This window comes from Adelges cooleyi, unplaced genomic scaffold (genome assembly GCF_023614345.1).
Source record: "Adelges cooleyi isolate 19-005CV unplaced genomic scaffold, UGA_ACOO_1.1 ACOO_flye_CR_arks_rails_tigmint_CR_PRNA_574, whole genome shotgun sequence".
NCBI classification, from domain to species: domain Eukaryota; kingdom Metazoa; phylum Arthropoda; class Insecta; order Hemiptera; family Adelgidae; genus Adelges; species Adelges cooleyi.
Window position 1 is genome coordinate 10,181,746 of NW_026096268.1, and position 14,647 is coordinate 10,196,392.

Genomic DNA, 14,647 nt, shown 5'->3' on the forward strand with positions numbered 1-14,647 from the left:
TTGTATAACACCAATCCGAATTTTTATTTATTCACACTGATTTACAGGAGAATAAGAAATTAAATTAATGTGTAATTTTATTTGTCCAAACAAAAGTATGCACTTATGCGATTAAAACCACCGTTTTAGGGTTATTTTTCTACTTTTAGAACTCCATTTAGATAATGTTATCTCTTACACTAAATATCTAAATAATAACTTTTTTTTTTTTTAATTATAATATGGGCTACGACTTCAGAGGTCATTAGCCATAAATTTACAATGTTGTTTATATAATAATTGTTAGGATGAATTAGAATAAATATATATTAAAAAATATATGTATATTGAACCTGTCACTCGCATTGGCAAAGACATTTAATAAGGTTAGAAAAATGAGGGAAGGAATCAGTAGTAAAAAATAAAGCCTTATTATTAGCCATACGACTGAAAATGTTTCAAAAAAAAAATCCCAGGAACGAAAGGGTTAAAACTATTCTATAAAAAAAAATCTTTACTGGCTTGCACTGAAAACCTCCGTAGTTTATCGTTCTACAAAAAAAAAAATGAAATGTTGAATTGGTCTTTTTGATTTGTACTTTCTTTGTACGTTTGTATAATAATTAAATAATCACCTACAAATTTCATTTATACCTGCAAATGATAATAAAAAATAATATTTATTTTATTTTAGACTCATTTATCATTTATATATCAGCTGAGATATAAATCTGTAAAATTATAAAGTTATAAAGATGAAGTCTTAAGATATATATATATATATAATAACATATCAAAATCTACTGGATTTCAGATATTTTTAAAACATTTGAATTTAAAAAATATAAAAATAACCAAAAACTCCAAAAAAAAAACATTAACAATAATAACATTTTCACCTTTAAATAATAACTTCAAATAAAGTAAAAATCTAATTTTTTTTCAGGGAGTTGGATTTTATCAATCGTTTTTAGACTACTTTTGATCTTGGTTCTGAAAATAATTATCTGGAGTTGTCCATGTAAATAATTTTTAGAAAATCTGTTTTGGAGCCTTTTTTTTATAATTTTATTCAGCTTTGATGTTTGAATCGGTTTTAAAAAGTGTTTTTTTTTAAACTTATATATATATTTTTTTTCACATTTGTGTGTATAAAAAGATCAATTATTATAGTTTTCACTTTTCGAAATAATTTGTATTTAGTAGTTTTTATGGAATCACAATTATTATTCCAATCGACAAGACGAATACTTTTTAGAAATATATTTATTTATCAACTCAATCATAGTGCTAAACTTTCAAAAAGTGTTTTTTTTATGGGTACCTATTTACATAGGTCTTTTAGGTAAAAATGTCATATTTACATTACACTGGCGTCAGTTCAGACTATTTTCTTGGTAGTTATTGATTTTCATATCACTCGTAAAATGTACGTTGGTTTTATATGCGTTTGAGCATAACATATTATCATTGTACTTGCTATTCTGTCGAAAAATATCTTAATACACATAATATAACGAATTTATTTTGTTTCTTTTTCTGGAACGGCCTAAAATTTCGTCTGATGTAACTTTAAACGTTTTTTCCACGACTAAAACTTACTTTTTATGTTATAATTGTACTGGTCCTATACTATTTTTGTTTGAAATAAACTGTATCGTCATGGGATTATTAATTAATAACTGTTAAAAAAGTCCAAAAGCGCTTAATTTTTTGTATTTCCGGAATTAATCTTTTTACAACTTAAAAATAAAGAAATAATATATTTCGAAATTGGAGGACACCAACTTTGAGATACATATTTTGTGTTTTTAAAACTACCTCCTAATCGTTGGTCTAGAAGAACTGCTTAGTGTACCTAATCTAGTTGTATATAATTTAGCCTATGACAAAAGTTTCTATAAATAGGTACCTAATCTTATGGCTCGTTAATAAGCCAACATAATAAGACCTTAGTGTAATATAGTGGAACCATTACTTTATATGAAATGTGTTTTGTATGATATTTGGTTTTAATAAATTATGTTAATGAGTCTAGATTTTTTTTCTTCTATTTGTAAGTATTACTCATACGTGTTCATTTATTATTTGTCAGTACGGCAATTTTTTTTTCCTAACAATTTTGACTAAGTCGTTACAGTTTAAAACGTTTTCGATTGTGGGACACTTGTACACACAAAAAATATTTCACCTTGGTTTTCGAGATCGCAGAAAACAACCGAGAAATGTATATATTTTTAACTTGAAGCAATTCTTATGGGCCTGTGATCCCCCCCCCCCCAATAGGCTCCGTCACCACTGTACTAAATCTTTATATAATAATAATTAAGCTTTATTATATTCAGAAAATATATAAACAACGAAACCGTCAGTCGCATTGGCAAAGAGATTTAATAAGGTTAGGAAAATAGGGAAGGAATCGGAAGTAGAAATAAAGCTGTATTATAGGCCATACGACTGAAAATATAATATCTTTACAAAGTCTTAGCTAACCGAACAGATGGATGAAAATTAAAAATTCAAACGATAATATATTTTAACATCTTTTGTCTACAAATGTATGGAATTTAAAACATATTATATAGCCATTTGAAAAATCGTAGTCCATACATTTATTACATATAAGGAATAAAGTACGAAATGTTTCAAATATTAAAAAATGTAGTAGAATATGTACCTAAAAAATATGGAGAAAAAATATTAAAAATATTAAAATCTTCTGGAAAATACGTGATCGGTAATGCATCAAGCTGTATTATAAAATCTAGCTTGCAAAATATTGTGCTTATACTTAAAAACTACCTTACTTGTAAGAACATTTAATAAATACAATACATAAGTAAAAAACGTTTTTATAATCGAGATTAAAACTGTTTATTTTTAATACATTACGTTTATTGACAATTTTTATATTAGAAGATGTGCAAAAATGGTTTAAAAATATAACAATAATATAGTACCCTAAAATAAGTTGTCCTTATATATTCTGGTTAATTTTGTTTTACTTGATATTAAAAGATGTGCAAAAATGATTCATGCATAACAATAATATAGTACCATAAAATAAGTTATCCTTATAACTTCTGGTCACTTTTAGTTTACTTGATCAGCGAGTAGATAAAGTTGATTAGGTTGATTTTCTTCTTCATCGACTTCCCAAATCTCGTTCTCAATTGTTTTATAATAGTATGCTCTACGGTCGAAATGAGCTATAATACATCTTCTGTTAGTTTCTTCACAGAATTCAGACATTTCTACGGCTGAAGTTGGGTGTTCAATAGCTTTTAACACTGCTATTAAACGACACACATCGACAAAGTTTGCAAACTCCTCTCTAAATTGTCTTCCTTAAACAAATAAAAAAGAAAAACTTTTTTTACAAAGGTGTGTGCAATTGGAAAAAAAACTAGTGTTTGTTTTATAATTTATTTGATTAGGAATGGTTAAGGATAATTTGTATTATAAAAAGCAGTGTCGTCATTGTGAAAAAGTTCTACAGTTCTGAGTGTAGTCTTAACGATACTAATGATTGTATTTTATAGGGAAAGTATAGTTTAATATCTTTATTATAAAAAAAAAATTATATACTTTCCGCGAGAGTGTACCTTAATAATTATAACTTGTATTTTGATTATTATTTAAATTAAGTTAAAAAAACTAGAACGATTGAAATTAAACTATTTAGAGACTAGTTGTGTACAAATTTGTAAACAAATTACATATAAAATAATAAAAAAATTCGAAATGCATACTTACTTATTATTAAACGGATTAAATGTTTTACAGGTTCAATAATTAATTTTCGTCTTGCTATTGCCAAATCTCTCAGATTAGTTTCTTCTAATTGGTTTTTCATATCTAAAAAAATAAAAATAAATGATTGCTCGTGAGTTGCATTACATTTATTAGATAACCCATTTATTTTACAACCTACCATTAGTGCCTAATAGGTACTTTTTGAGGAAAATTTTTAAATATTGTTCTCTTCCCCTTCAAAATGGAGTAAACTCGCAACAAATTACTTTTTAAATGATGTGCTTCCATATTGACTGGATAAAAATGAAAAACGAATAAATAATTCAAAATAAGCGACCCCCAAAAACACAGTATCACCAATTTCAAAGTCTTTTTCACTAAAATCCAGAAAAGTGTTCGAGGATGTTTATACAACTAAACCAAACACAGTAAAAAATTATCAACGTGAGGTGTAGTGTGCTGTTATTTGGCTGGTTTATACTACAATTGAGTTGGACTGTACTAGTATATACTGTACATAGTTTGAATAATTCGTATTATGCCTTGGTAACTTGAAAAAAGCATCAAATGTCACCTTAAAAAAAGCCTACCACAAGATTCAATTCTTGTTTCCTCTGTTTAACTTATACATTGGCTATTTACAAATGCTCTAAAAAACGAATATATAATTGTTACTTTACCGTCGTTTAACACAGTTATCGCAGGTATACCTGTAACCAAAATATATCAAATATTACTATATGGTTGAAAAAATGTTGATCATTTTATATTTCACTACAACAGACATCTTGAATTGAGAATGTTAAGACAAATAATTCAATGCAAAATATTTTGAAAATTGCTTGTAGGAATAAACCAATTTAGCAGCTTTAACTAATTTTTTAACGATCATCAAAACCTTATTACATTTTTGTATTTACCCGTTGAACGAGTTATCATATCTTGCAAAAAAATCTGGTACACAATTTTATCTAAATTTTAAAACAAAATACATATCAAAGTAGAAAATTAACACCGATAAAAATTTAATATTATGTTAGTCTTTGATTATTCTTAATATTTTAAGTATTTAGATAAATAATTTGCTACTAAATATTTACCATAATTTAAGTCTACGTTTTCTTCTTCGTTATCTGAAAGTATTATTACAAAATTTATACTTCATGAATATCATATTACTATAGGTATGTAGAAATATTCTTAAAAGTGTTATTACCTGGTGATGCTAACATAAAACTTACATCCTCTGAAATTGACATAAAATAAATGTTTTATTTAATGAAATTCGATTTTATTAAGGCAAATATTATGTTTTATGAATTTCGGAAATTATGGGCGAATTGGAGTAAATTTGACAATAGAATAGTAATAATTAGGTTAGATGAAGTCAATTCAGCGATGCTACATTTGCAACAAAATAATTTGTTGCTTTACAGTTGTTATTATTATTTTGTTTACTATAAAATTATTATTACTTATCAGAAAATCTTCGATAACAATGTCTTTAATCACTGCCGGCAATTGACCTGGAATAAACAAATAATTGGTTGAGCTATAATTTATATATATCTAATAAAGATTCAAAATTATTTATTTTTGATGCAACACAAGTTGTTAAAATAACTTAAAATATGTATCCTTATTTCTTTTATCGTAATCATTGAATTTTTATTATTATTTTATTTAAAACAATGAAAAAAAAATTGTTTATACAAAATCTTAATCCATAAAAAAAACCTCCAGAATAAGAGTATAAAATGCGGTTAAAACTACACTGAACTCTACTCATCTTGTTATGTTTATTAGTCACTGCCTAAAGTGAATTGTAATTAAATTGTAGAAAAAAATATATTCTTCAAGAAAAAAAAAAATTTGATAAATAAATTGGGCGTCTACATTGTAGATCATAATAACTACAATTTTTATTAAAAAAATGATTTTATCATCTCACACAAACTTATTATCAACATTATTTTTTAGTATATCTATTTTAATTATATTTTACCATCCACCTGCTTCAAATGTAGGTCTGTAAATAAAATAAATAAATATAGTAAAACTATATTTAAAATTATTCTATCGAAAAAAAAATCTTTACTGACTTGCTCTGAAAACTTCCGTAGTGTATCGATCTATAAAAAAAATAAAATTTTGAATTGGTTTTTTAGATTTTTAATTTCTCATGTACCATTATATAATAATTAAATAATTACCTACTGCAGCTACAAAAACGTTTACCAAAGCAAGTGGTATTATAACGGATAAATATGTCATTTTTATCTGCAAATTAATAACAATAGTTTTTATTTTATTTTAGATTCAATCATTATTTAAGTATCAGTTGAGTTTAAAAGATAAATCTGTAAGATTATAAAGCTATTTCTAGTATGACTAAAGTAAAAACCTTACATAAATTCAATCATTAATGTTGAAATATGACCTGTAGAATTTTAAGGTGTTTTTCTCAGTTTTAATTTGGAAAAGATTATGTAGATAATCTACATAATCTATAACCGTAGATTATGCGTACATAATTAGTAATATAGACTTTCAATTTAATTAAATGTATTTTGCTGTTAAAAAGTTACAGTGAGCAGATATAAAAATTAAAATAACTAATAAAACTTAACAAAGAGTAAAAAAAATGATTATTAATGATATAAAAGATGTATTTACGATCGTGAAAACAGCTTACTGATTTTAAATTAAAATTTTAAATGATAAAATTTATAAGCAAAGTATCAATTCAACAGCCGTATAACTTGTAATAAAAATTGTATTATGATTAAATTTATTAAATTATTATTATAAAATCTGACATGTAAAATATTGTGACAGTACTTAAAAATTACTAAAAATTTGAATAACACGGGTAAAATGTATGTTGGTTTTTTATGCGTTTTAGCATATACCTAGCATTGTGCATGCTATTCTATCGGAAAAATATCTTATACAAAAAGGAATAAATATAATATGTGAAATAGTATATTGAAATTATTTTGATAGTCACTGACATAAGGCCAACAATTTCGTCTGATGATACTTGAAACTGTATCTTTATAGGATAATTAATTAATAATTTTTCATGAAGTCCAAAGGGATAAAGAGATAATATTTATTTCACAATTGGAGCATACATATTTGAGAATCCACAATATTATATTTATCATAAGTTTAGTGCCTACACAAATTATTTACAAAAAATACTAAATGTTATCTCAACAATTCTATATGCCATTTAGAATGTTCACGCCAAGAAAATAATTACAATATTAATAAATAATACATACATTATTACCCAGTAGCCCATACATTGATTATAAAATAATACAATTTTAAAACTACTAAAAAAAAAACGCATAAAAACGTTATTTTTAGATTCATTTTTTACTTTAGTTATTTTGTTCTTTTTCGTTTTCGTATGTACGTATCTATATATTTAAATGTACAATGTTATATAATGAATATACATAGTAAACATGTATTCTGTGGTATTAAAATGCAATAATTCTATACACTTTTAGATTTCTTACAATATAAATTGCTACTTAAGGTTGAAAAAAATTGTAAGAAAATGCAAAAAAGTGTAATGATGGGAACGGGTTTGGGAACCCGGACCGCTTATGTCTGAGCACCGTTCACGCCCAACGCACCACGCATAATTTTTACTGGCAGATGAGAAATAAGTCTTTTTGAATTGCAAGATTCCACCCGGAACGACAAACAAGATTTTGAATTCATAAAAACGTTATAATAATAATAAAAAGAGTAGACTCAGAATTAAATAACTAATAAAAACTTAACAAAATGTATAAAAAATATACTTACGATCGTGGAAACAGCTTACTATCACTTCAAGTACAATATAAAATGATGGAAATTATAAGCAAAATATCAATTCAATCGCCGTGTTAAACTTTTAAAATGTGAATTTTTGCAACTTTGAATAGGTGTTTATGCCGACTGAAACTATAAAATCGAAATAAATTTCGATGGGTGCCTATTTTGTTTTTTTTGCTTACATAGCGGTTTTAAGTAAGATTTCATATATTTACAATACATTGACGTCAGTTCAGACTTCTTTTTCTGTAGTTATTGGTTTAGCAATACTCGTTTTACAACATGCTATTGAATCAAATATATTTTAGCATGCTAAAGTACCAACTAGATAAAAGGAGTGATTTATAGAGTTCCTACTCGAAGGATTTGGTCCGGTATTAAAAAAGTTACAGTGTATACAGAAACCAAATAAAAACATACATCATTGTAAAACCAATAGCATCGATGCTCCCAATCGAATCTAAAATAATATGGTAGCTGGAAAATGGTTATCAGTGGTTAAAAACGAGGGGAAGAATCAGAAGTAGAATAAAGCTATATTATTAGCATTACGACTGAGAAGTCTTAATCAAATACTTTACAAAGTCTTAACTATCGATTAGATGGATGAAAATAAAAAATTGAAATATTAACAAATTTTTTTAATTTAGTGCCTACAAATTTATGGAATTAAAAATATATTATGCTGCTATATGAAAAATCGTAGTCCATACATCTATTACGTATAAGAGATCATAGTAGAAATGTTCTAAGAATTAAAAAATATAGTACAATGTGTATCGAAAAGTATAGGGAGAAAAAATTGTTTTCAAAACATTAATATATTCCCAGAAATTGAGTAATTTATTCATAATGAATCATCATATTATGGCACATAAATATACCATAAGTACAATTTTTGTAATATAGAATGGCAATATAATTATTTCTATTTTGTAGTTAAAAAATTAAAACGAGTAGATTCAGAATTAAATAACTAATAAACCTTAACAAAATGTATAAAACATATACTTACGATCGTGGAAACAGCTTACAATTACTTATATTAATACAATACATAAGTAACAAATGTTTTTATAATCGAGATTAAAACTGTTTATTTTTAAAGACATTAAGTTTATTAACAATTTTGATATTAGAAGATGTGCAAAAATGATTTATATAATATACCAATAATATAGTACCACAAAATAAGTTATCTATATAACTTCCGGTTAATTTCATTCTACTTGATCAGCGAGTAGTTCAAGTTGATTATCGGCAGCATCGATTTCCCAAATGTCGTTTAAGAATTTTTTATAAAGGTAAAATGTATTGTCGAAATGAGCTATAACACATCTTCTGTCAGTTTCTTCACTGAAGGCACAAATATCTACGGCCGAAGTTGGGTGTTCAATAGCTTTTAAAATTGCTATTAAACGACACACATCGAAAAAGTCTGCAAACTCCTCACTAATCGGTGCTCCTTAAACAAATAAAACAAATTACCAAATTTAGCTTATTTGTTACTATATTCCTTTATGTTACTGTGTTTGTTTTAAATTAATTTAAAAAGAAATAATTAAGACGATTTTGTATTATGAAATACATTGTTATTGTAAAAAAGTTCTACAGTTCTGAGTGTTATCTTAACGTTACTAATGATTGTATTTTATAGGAAAGTCTAGTTCAATATCTGTGTAGTTTGAGCTTATAGATTTATTATATAAACAAATTGTTTCTGTGGTTAGAATGAATGGTCTGTACCTAAATTATAATTTTTTTTTTGTATTTTGATTATTATTTAAATTAAATTAAGGAAACTAGAACAATCGAAATTAATACAATTAGAGATCAATTGTGTCAAAATATGTAAAAAATTATAGATAGAATATAAAAAAAATTCGATATGCATACTTACGTCTTATTATGGAACGGATTAAATGTTTTACAGCTTCGGTAATGAAATTTCTTCTTTCTACTGCCAAATCTTTCAGATTAGCTTCTTCTAATCGGTTTTTCAACTCTAACAAAATAAAAAATGGTTGCTCGTGAGTTGCATTACATTTTTTAGATAACCCATTTTTTGTACAAACTACCATTAGTGCCTAATAGATAATTTTCGTGGACACATTTAAAATATTAACCCTCCCCTTGAAAATTGAGTAAACCCGTTAAAATTATATTTTAAAACGATCTTCTTTTTTTGACTGGATGAAAATTGAAATCTAATTCGAAATCAGCGACCCCCAAAAAACCAATTTTAAAGTCTTTCGCATTAAAACCCAGAAAAGTGATAAAGCTTTGGTGGTCCAAACCAAGCACAGTAAAATTTATCAACGTGAGTGACGGTGTGCTGTTATTAGGCCGGTTTATACTGTGATTCGGTTGGAGTGTACTAATTTAGACTGCACTTGGTTTGAATAATTCGTAATATGTTTTTGATTCCATTCTTGTTCACTCTGTTTAATTTATACATCGGCTAATTCTAAGTGCTCTAAAAAACGAATACATGATTGTTACTTTACCGTCGTTTAAAACAGTTATCGCAGGTATACCTGTAACCAAAATATATCAAATATTACTAAACGGTTGAAAAAATGTTGATCGTTTTATTTTTCACTACAACAGTCATCTTCGAATTGAAAACGTTTAGACAAATTAATCAATGTAAAAAAATAAAAAAATTGTTTGTAGGAATAAGCGGCTTTAATTTTTAATCGATTAATTTTAAACCTTAGTTCAGTTTTGTATTTACCCGTTGTACGAGTTATCATATCTTGCAAAAAAATCTGGTACACAATTTTATCTAAATTTTAAAACAAAATACATTTTAATGTACAAAATTCATTACGATAGAAATCAATATTATGTAAGTCTTTGATAATTCTTAATATTTTGAGTATTTAGATGAATAATTTACTACTAAATATTTACTGTATTGTAAGTCTACGTTTTCTTCTTCGTTATCTGAAATTATTATAACAAAATTTTATACTATCGTGAATATAAAATAACTGGGTAATTTGTATGTAGAACTAATTCCTTAAAAAATATTACCCGGCGATGCTAACATAATACTTATTTCCGCTGAAACGAACATAAAAAAAATGTTTTATTTTGTACCGTTATATTAAATTTGTATTTTATTATAAATAATAAAAAGGAAGACAAGTGTTAATTTTTCATCACTATAAACTGACTAGGAATATTATATTGAAATGGGTGAATTGGTGTAAATGTGCCGAATAGAATAACTGGGCGAGATTAGATGAAGTAAATTCTATGATGTTTGTCAGAAAAATTCCATTTAGAGTAAAATTACATCATTGATACATTTGCAACGAACTAATTTGTTGCTTTAGAGTTGTTATATTATTTACTATAAAATTATGATTACTTATCCCAATATGTGCATGAACGATGTCTTTAATCACTGCCAGAAAGTGAGCTGAAATAAACAAATAATTGGTTGAGCTATAATTTGTATACACGGTTAAAGTTACCAAGTTAAAAAGTCTATGTTGGGAGTGGGGAAACAACTAAACAAATTGTGAAAAGTTGAGATCACATTGTATAAAAACAATATGAAAAAAAAATTCAATTCCTAATTAAACCCAGTGAGATATTGACTGGTTCATGATAAAAGAATCACCCCGTATATCTAATCCTTTTCGCGTATTTCAACTTTGGTGATACCTTTTATCTCGACTATTTATATTTATATATATATATATATATATATATATATTTTAACTAACCTAACCTAAATCGTGTATCAACATTATGTTTTAGTATATTAATTTGTATTATATTTTACCTTTTGCCTGCTTCAAGTGTAGGTCTGTAATTAAATTATATAAATTTATTAAAACTATTCTATACAAAAAAAAAAAAAACATTTACTGACTTGCTCTAAAAACCTCCGTAGTGTATCGATCTACAAAAAAAAAAAAATGAAATGTGTAATTTGTTTTTTAAATTTGTACTTTCTCGTGTACGTTTGTATAATAATTATATAATTACCTACTGCAGCTACAAAAACGTTCACCAAAGCAAATTGTATTATAAAATATAAAAATTTCATTTTTATCTGCAAATATAATAACACTAGTACTTATTTTATCTTAGATTCAATTATCATGTAAATATCAATTGAGGTATAAATCTGTAAAATTATAAATCTATAAAGATGGGGTTCTACAAAAATGATAATAAACATTGAATATTTTTATATTAGACTCAGTGACTGTTTAATTGTTCAGCTACGATGGGGAGCTAAGACGCTACATCATTTTTTTTTAATTACACAGATCTCATGTTACTGGATTCAAGATATTGCCAAAACAGCTGAATTATAGAAACGATAAAAATAACTTAACTCGATAAAATACTCTAAAAATCATAACAATTTAAAAAATAGACGAATAAAGATAAAATTTCTATTAATTTTATAATAATTTTTTTTTGGGCGTTTATTAGACTATTTTTAGACTTGGTTCTGAAATCAAGTCAAAATGGATATCTAGACAGTCAGTGTTGTCTCTACAGCATAATTAATTTTTTTTTAATTACAGTTTTTACTTTATTTTTAAGTTGTAAATCTTACAGTTATTTTATAAAAACCATCTAGTTAAAAAATTCATGGTAATAATTATATTGAATAATTGACAAAAACCATTTAACTCGTTTTCTAGTCTATTTTGCAAACGTAGGTATTTCAAATAGGACTAAAGTAAAAACTTATATTTTTAATACTTTGACATACATTTTAAGATTTATAACGTGTTGTACACTTATGTTGAAAAATTACCTGTAGAATTTTTAGGTGTTTTTTCACAATTTTAATTTAGAAAAGATAGGTTATTTAAAATGTTTGACACTTTAAAATACCGTGTACAGCGTAACTGTAGATTATGCGTACACTTTTAGTAATATAGACTTGCAATTAAATCAAACTTATTTTGCTGTTAGAAAGTTACAGCGAGCAGATACGAAAAAATATACTTACGATCGAGGAAACAGCTTACAATTACTTAAAGTACAATATAAAATGATGGAAATTATAAGCAAAATATCAACTCAATCACCGTGTTAAACTTTTAAAATGTGAATTTTCGAAATTTTTGAATAGGTTTTTATGTCGACTGAAACAATAGAACCGAAACAAATTTCGATGGGTACCTATTTTTTTTTGCTAACAATACCGGTTTTAGTAATATGATTTTATATTTGCACTACACTAACGCTAGTTCAGACTTTTTTCTTGGTAGTTATTGATTTTAATAACACTCGTAAAAGGTGTTGTGCATGCTATTCTATCGGAAAAATATCTTAGTACACAAAGGAATAAAGTGTATTATATGAAGTAGTATATTGAAATTATTTCGATACTATCTGACACAAGGCCAACAATTTCGTTTGATGATACTTGAAACGTTTTATCTAAACCCAAAACTTGTATTTAATGTCAAAAGTGTACTTGTCCTGAACTTTTTTCGTTAAAAACAGACTGTACCATCATAGGATAATTGATTAATAAATGTTCATAAAGTCCAATGGGATAAAGAGATAATATATATTTCGAAATTGGAGCACACATAATTGAGAATCCACAAGTTTTGTACACAAACTAATTACATAAACTAATAAATGTCATCTCAACAATTCTATAAGCCAATTAGAATGTTCACGCCAAGAAAATAATTACAATATTAATAAATAATACATACATTATGACCCAGTAGCCGATACATTGAAAATAAAAAAATACAATTTGATATTAATGACCAGCACAGTTTAAACCAAGTACAGTACAGAAGAAGTTAACAAAGTTTGATCGTATACATTTTTAAATCTGAAACTAATTTGATTACAATCAAATCCATCACAGAGTATCTACAGATTCGCATCGAAGCATTCCCATGAACGTGATTTCATTACTACCTTCTAATCGTTGGTCCAGAAGAACAGCATAGTGTACCTCATTTAGTTGTATATAATTTAGCATGCGACAAAAGTATTTATAAATAGGTACCTAATCTTACGGCTTGTTGAAAAGCCAACATAATAAGAGCTTAGTGTAATGTAGTGGAACCATTACTTTATATTAAATGTTTTTGGAACGAAGTTCCTTATCGCAGTTGGCGAGGGGTCCTAGCCGAGAAAAAATGTAAGGCGTTATGAAAAAAGATTATGAAAAAATCTATATGTGGTGCGGTCGAGCGTGATCGGTTTCCCAGGAGTGAGTGGTACCGGGTTTGAATCCGGCTCCCCTTTCAACACTTTTTGCATTTTTTTACAACTTTTTTTTCAACTTTTAAGGTAATTTATATTGCAAGAAGTCTAAAAACTTATAAAATATTTATATTTGATTACTACAGAACACATTTTTACCCTTGAAAGTACTTGATAACTTACATATTGCATTCGGTTTTTCGTAATTTATTATACTTCTCGAACTGATGATTGGATAACAATTCGTTTTGTATAATTGCACTATTTTAGAATTCTGATCCGTTAATGATTAATTATGCCAAACCCGCATACGAAGGGGAGGACTTTGTTCCAAACGCGTGTCCCGCGACACGGACCACTTTTTTTGTATGATATTCAACTTTAATAAATGCTGTAAGGGGTCTGGATTTTTTTTCCTACCATTTGTAAGTATTACTCATACGTGTTCATTTATTATTTGTCAGTACGGCAATTTTTTTTTTCCTAACAATTTTGACTAAGTCGTTACAGTTTAAAACGTTTTCGATTGTGGGACACTTGTACACACAAAAAATATTTCACCTTGGTTTTCGAGATCGCAGAAAACAACCGAGAAATGTATATATTTTTAACTTGAAGCAATTCTTATGGGCCTGTGATCCCCCCCCCCCTCCCCCAATAGGCTCCGTCACCACTGTACTAAATCTTTATATAATAATAATTAAGCTTAATTATATTCAGAAAATATATAAACAACGAAACCGTCAGTCGCATTGGCAAAGAGATTTAATAAGGTTAGGAAAATAGGGAAGGAATCAGAAGTAGAAATAAAGCTGTATTATAGGCCATACGACTGAAAATATAATATCTTTACAAA

General features: G+C 26.6%; 2 protein-coding genes across 2 annotated transcripts; both read right to left on the minus strand.

Annotated features, from left to right (window-relative positions):
• Positions 1-2,843: 2,843 nt before the first annotated feature.
• Positions 2,844-8,603, minus strand: LOC126843769 (uncharacterized). Its single transcript, XM_050581520.1, has 11 exons — positions 8,591-8,603; positions 5,949-6,015; positions 5,838-5,867; positions 5,741-5,764; positions 5,211-5,261; positions 4,952-4,981; positions 4,836-4,868; positions 4,656-4,706; positions 4,416-4,445; positions 3,736-3,837; positions 2,844-3,326 (listed from the first exon to the last, which is right to left on the minus strand). Exons 2-11 carry the CDS (start codon positions 6,007-6,009, stop codon positions 3,073-3,075), a joined length of 666 nt encoding a protein of 221 aa, XP_050437477.1. The 5' UTR covers positions 6,010-6,015; positions 8,591-8,603; the 3' UTR covers positions 2,844-3,072.
• Positions 8,604-8,641: 38 nt separating this feature from the next.
• On the minus strand, positions 8,642-14,215 carry LOC126843768 (uncharacterized). The gene is made up of 11 exons (XM_050581519.1): positions 13,975-14,215; positions 11,581-11,647; positions 11,465-11,494; positions 11,375-11,398; positions 10,955-11,005; positions 10,615-10,644; positions 10,492-10,524; positions 10,313-10,363; positions 10,083-10,112; positions 9,476-9,580; positions 8,642-9,040 (listed from the first exon to the last, which is right to left on the minus strand). Exons 1-11 carry the CDS (start codon positions 13,981-13,983, stop codon positions 8,796-8,798), a joined length of 675 nt encoding a protein of 224 aa, XP_050437476.1. The 5' UTR covers positions 13,984-14,215; the 3' UTR covers positions 8,642-8,795.
• Between the last annotated feature and the right edge of the window lie 432 nt (positions 14,216-14,647).

Bases quoted from the DNA above. Each gene is read 5' to 3' on its own strand.
- LOC126843769 (XM_050581520.1), bottom strand. From the start codon at position 6,009: ATGACATATTTATCCGTTATAATACCACTTGCTTTGGTAAACGTTTTT. The intron at 5,868-5,948 runs GTAATTATTTAA...TTTTTTTTATAG, and splicing joins CGTTTTTGTAGCTGCAGTAG to ATCGATACACTACGGAAGTT. The intron at 5,765-5,837 runs GTCAGTAAAGAT...TTTTATTTACAG, and splicing joins TACGGAAGTTTTCAGAGCAA to ACCTACATTTGAAGCAGGTG.
- LOC126843768 (XM_050581519.1), bottom strand. The intron at 11,495-11,580 runs GTAATTATATAA...TTTTTTTTGTAG, and splicing joins CGTTTTTGTAGCTGCAGTAG to ATCGATACACTACGGAGGTT. The intron at 11,006-11,374 runs GTAAAATATAAT...TGTTTATTTCAG, and splicing joins ACACTTGAAGCAGGCAAAAG to CTCACTTTCTGGCAGTGATT.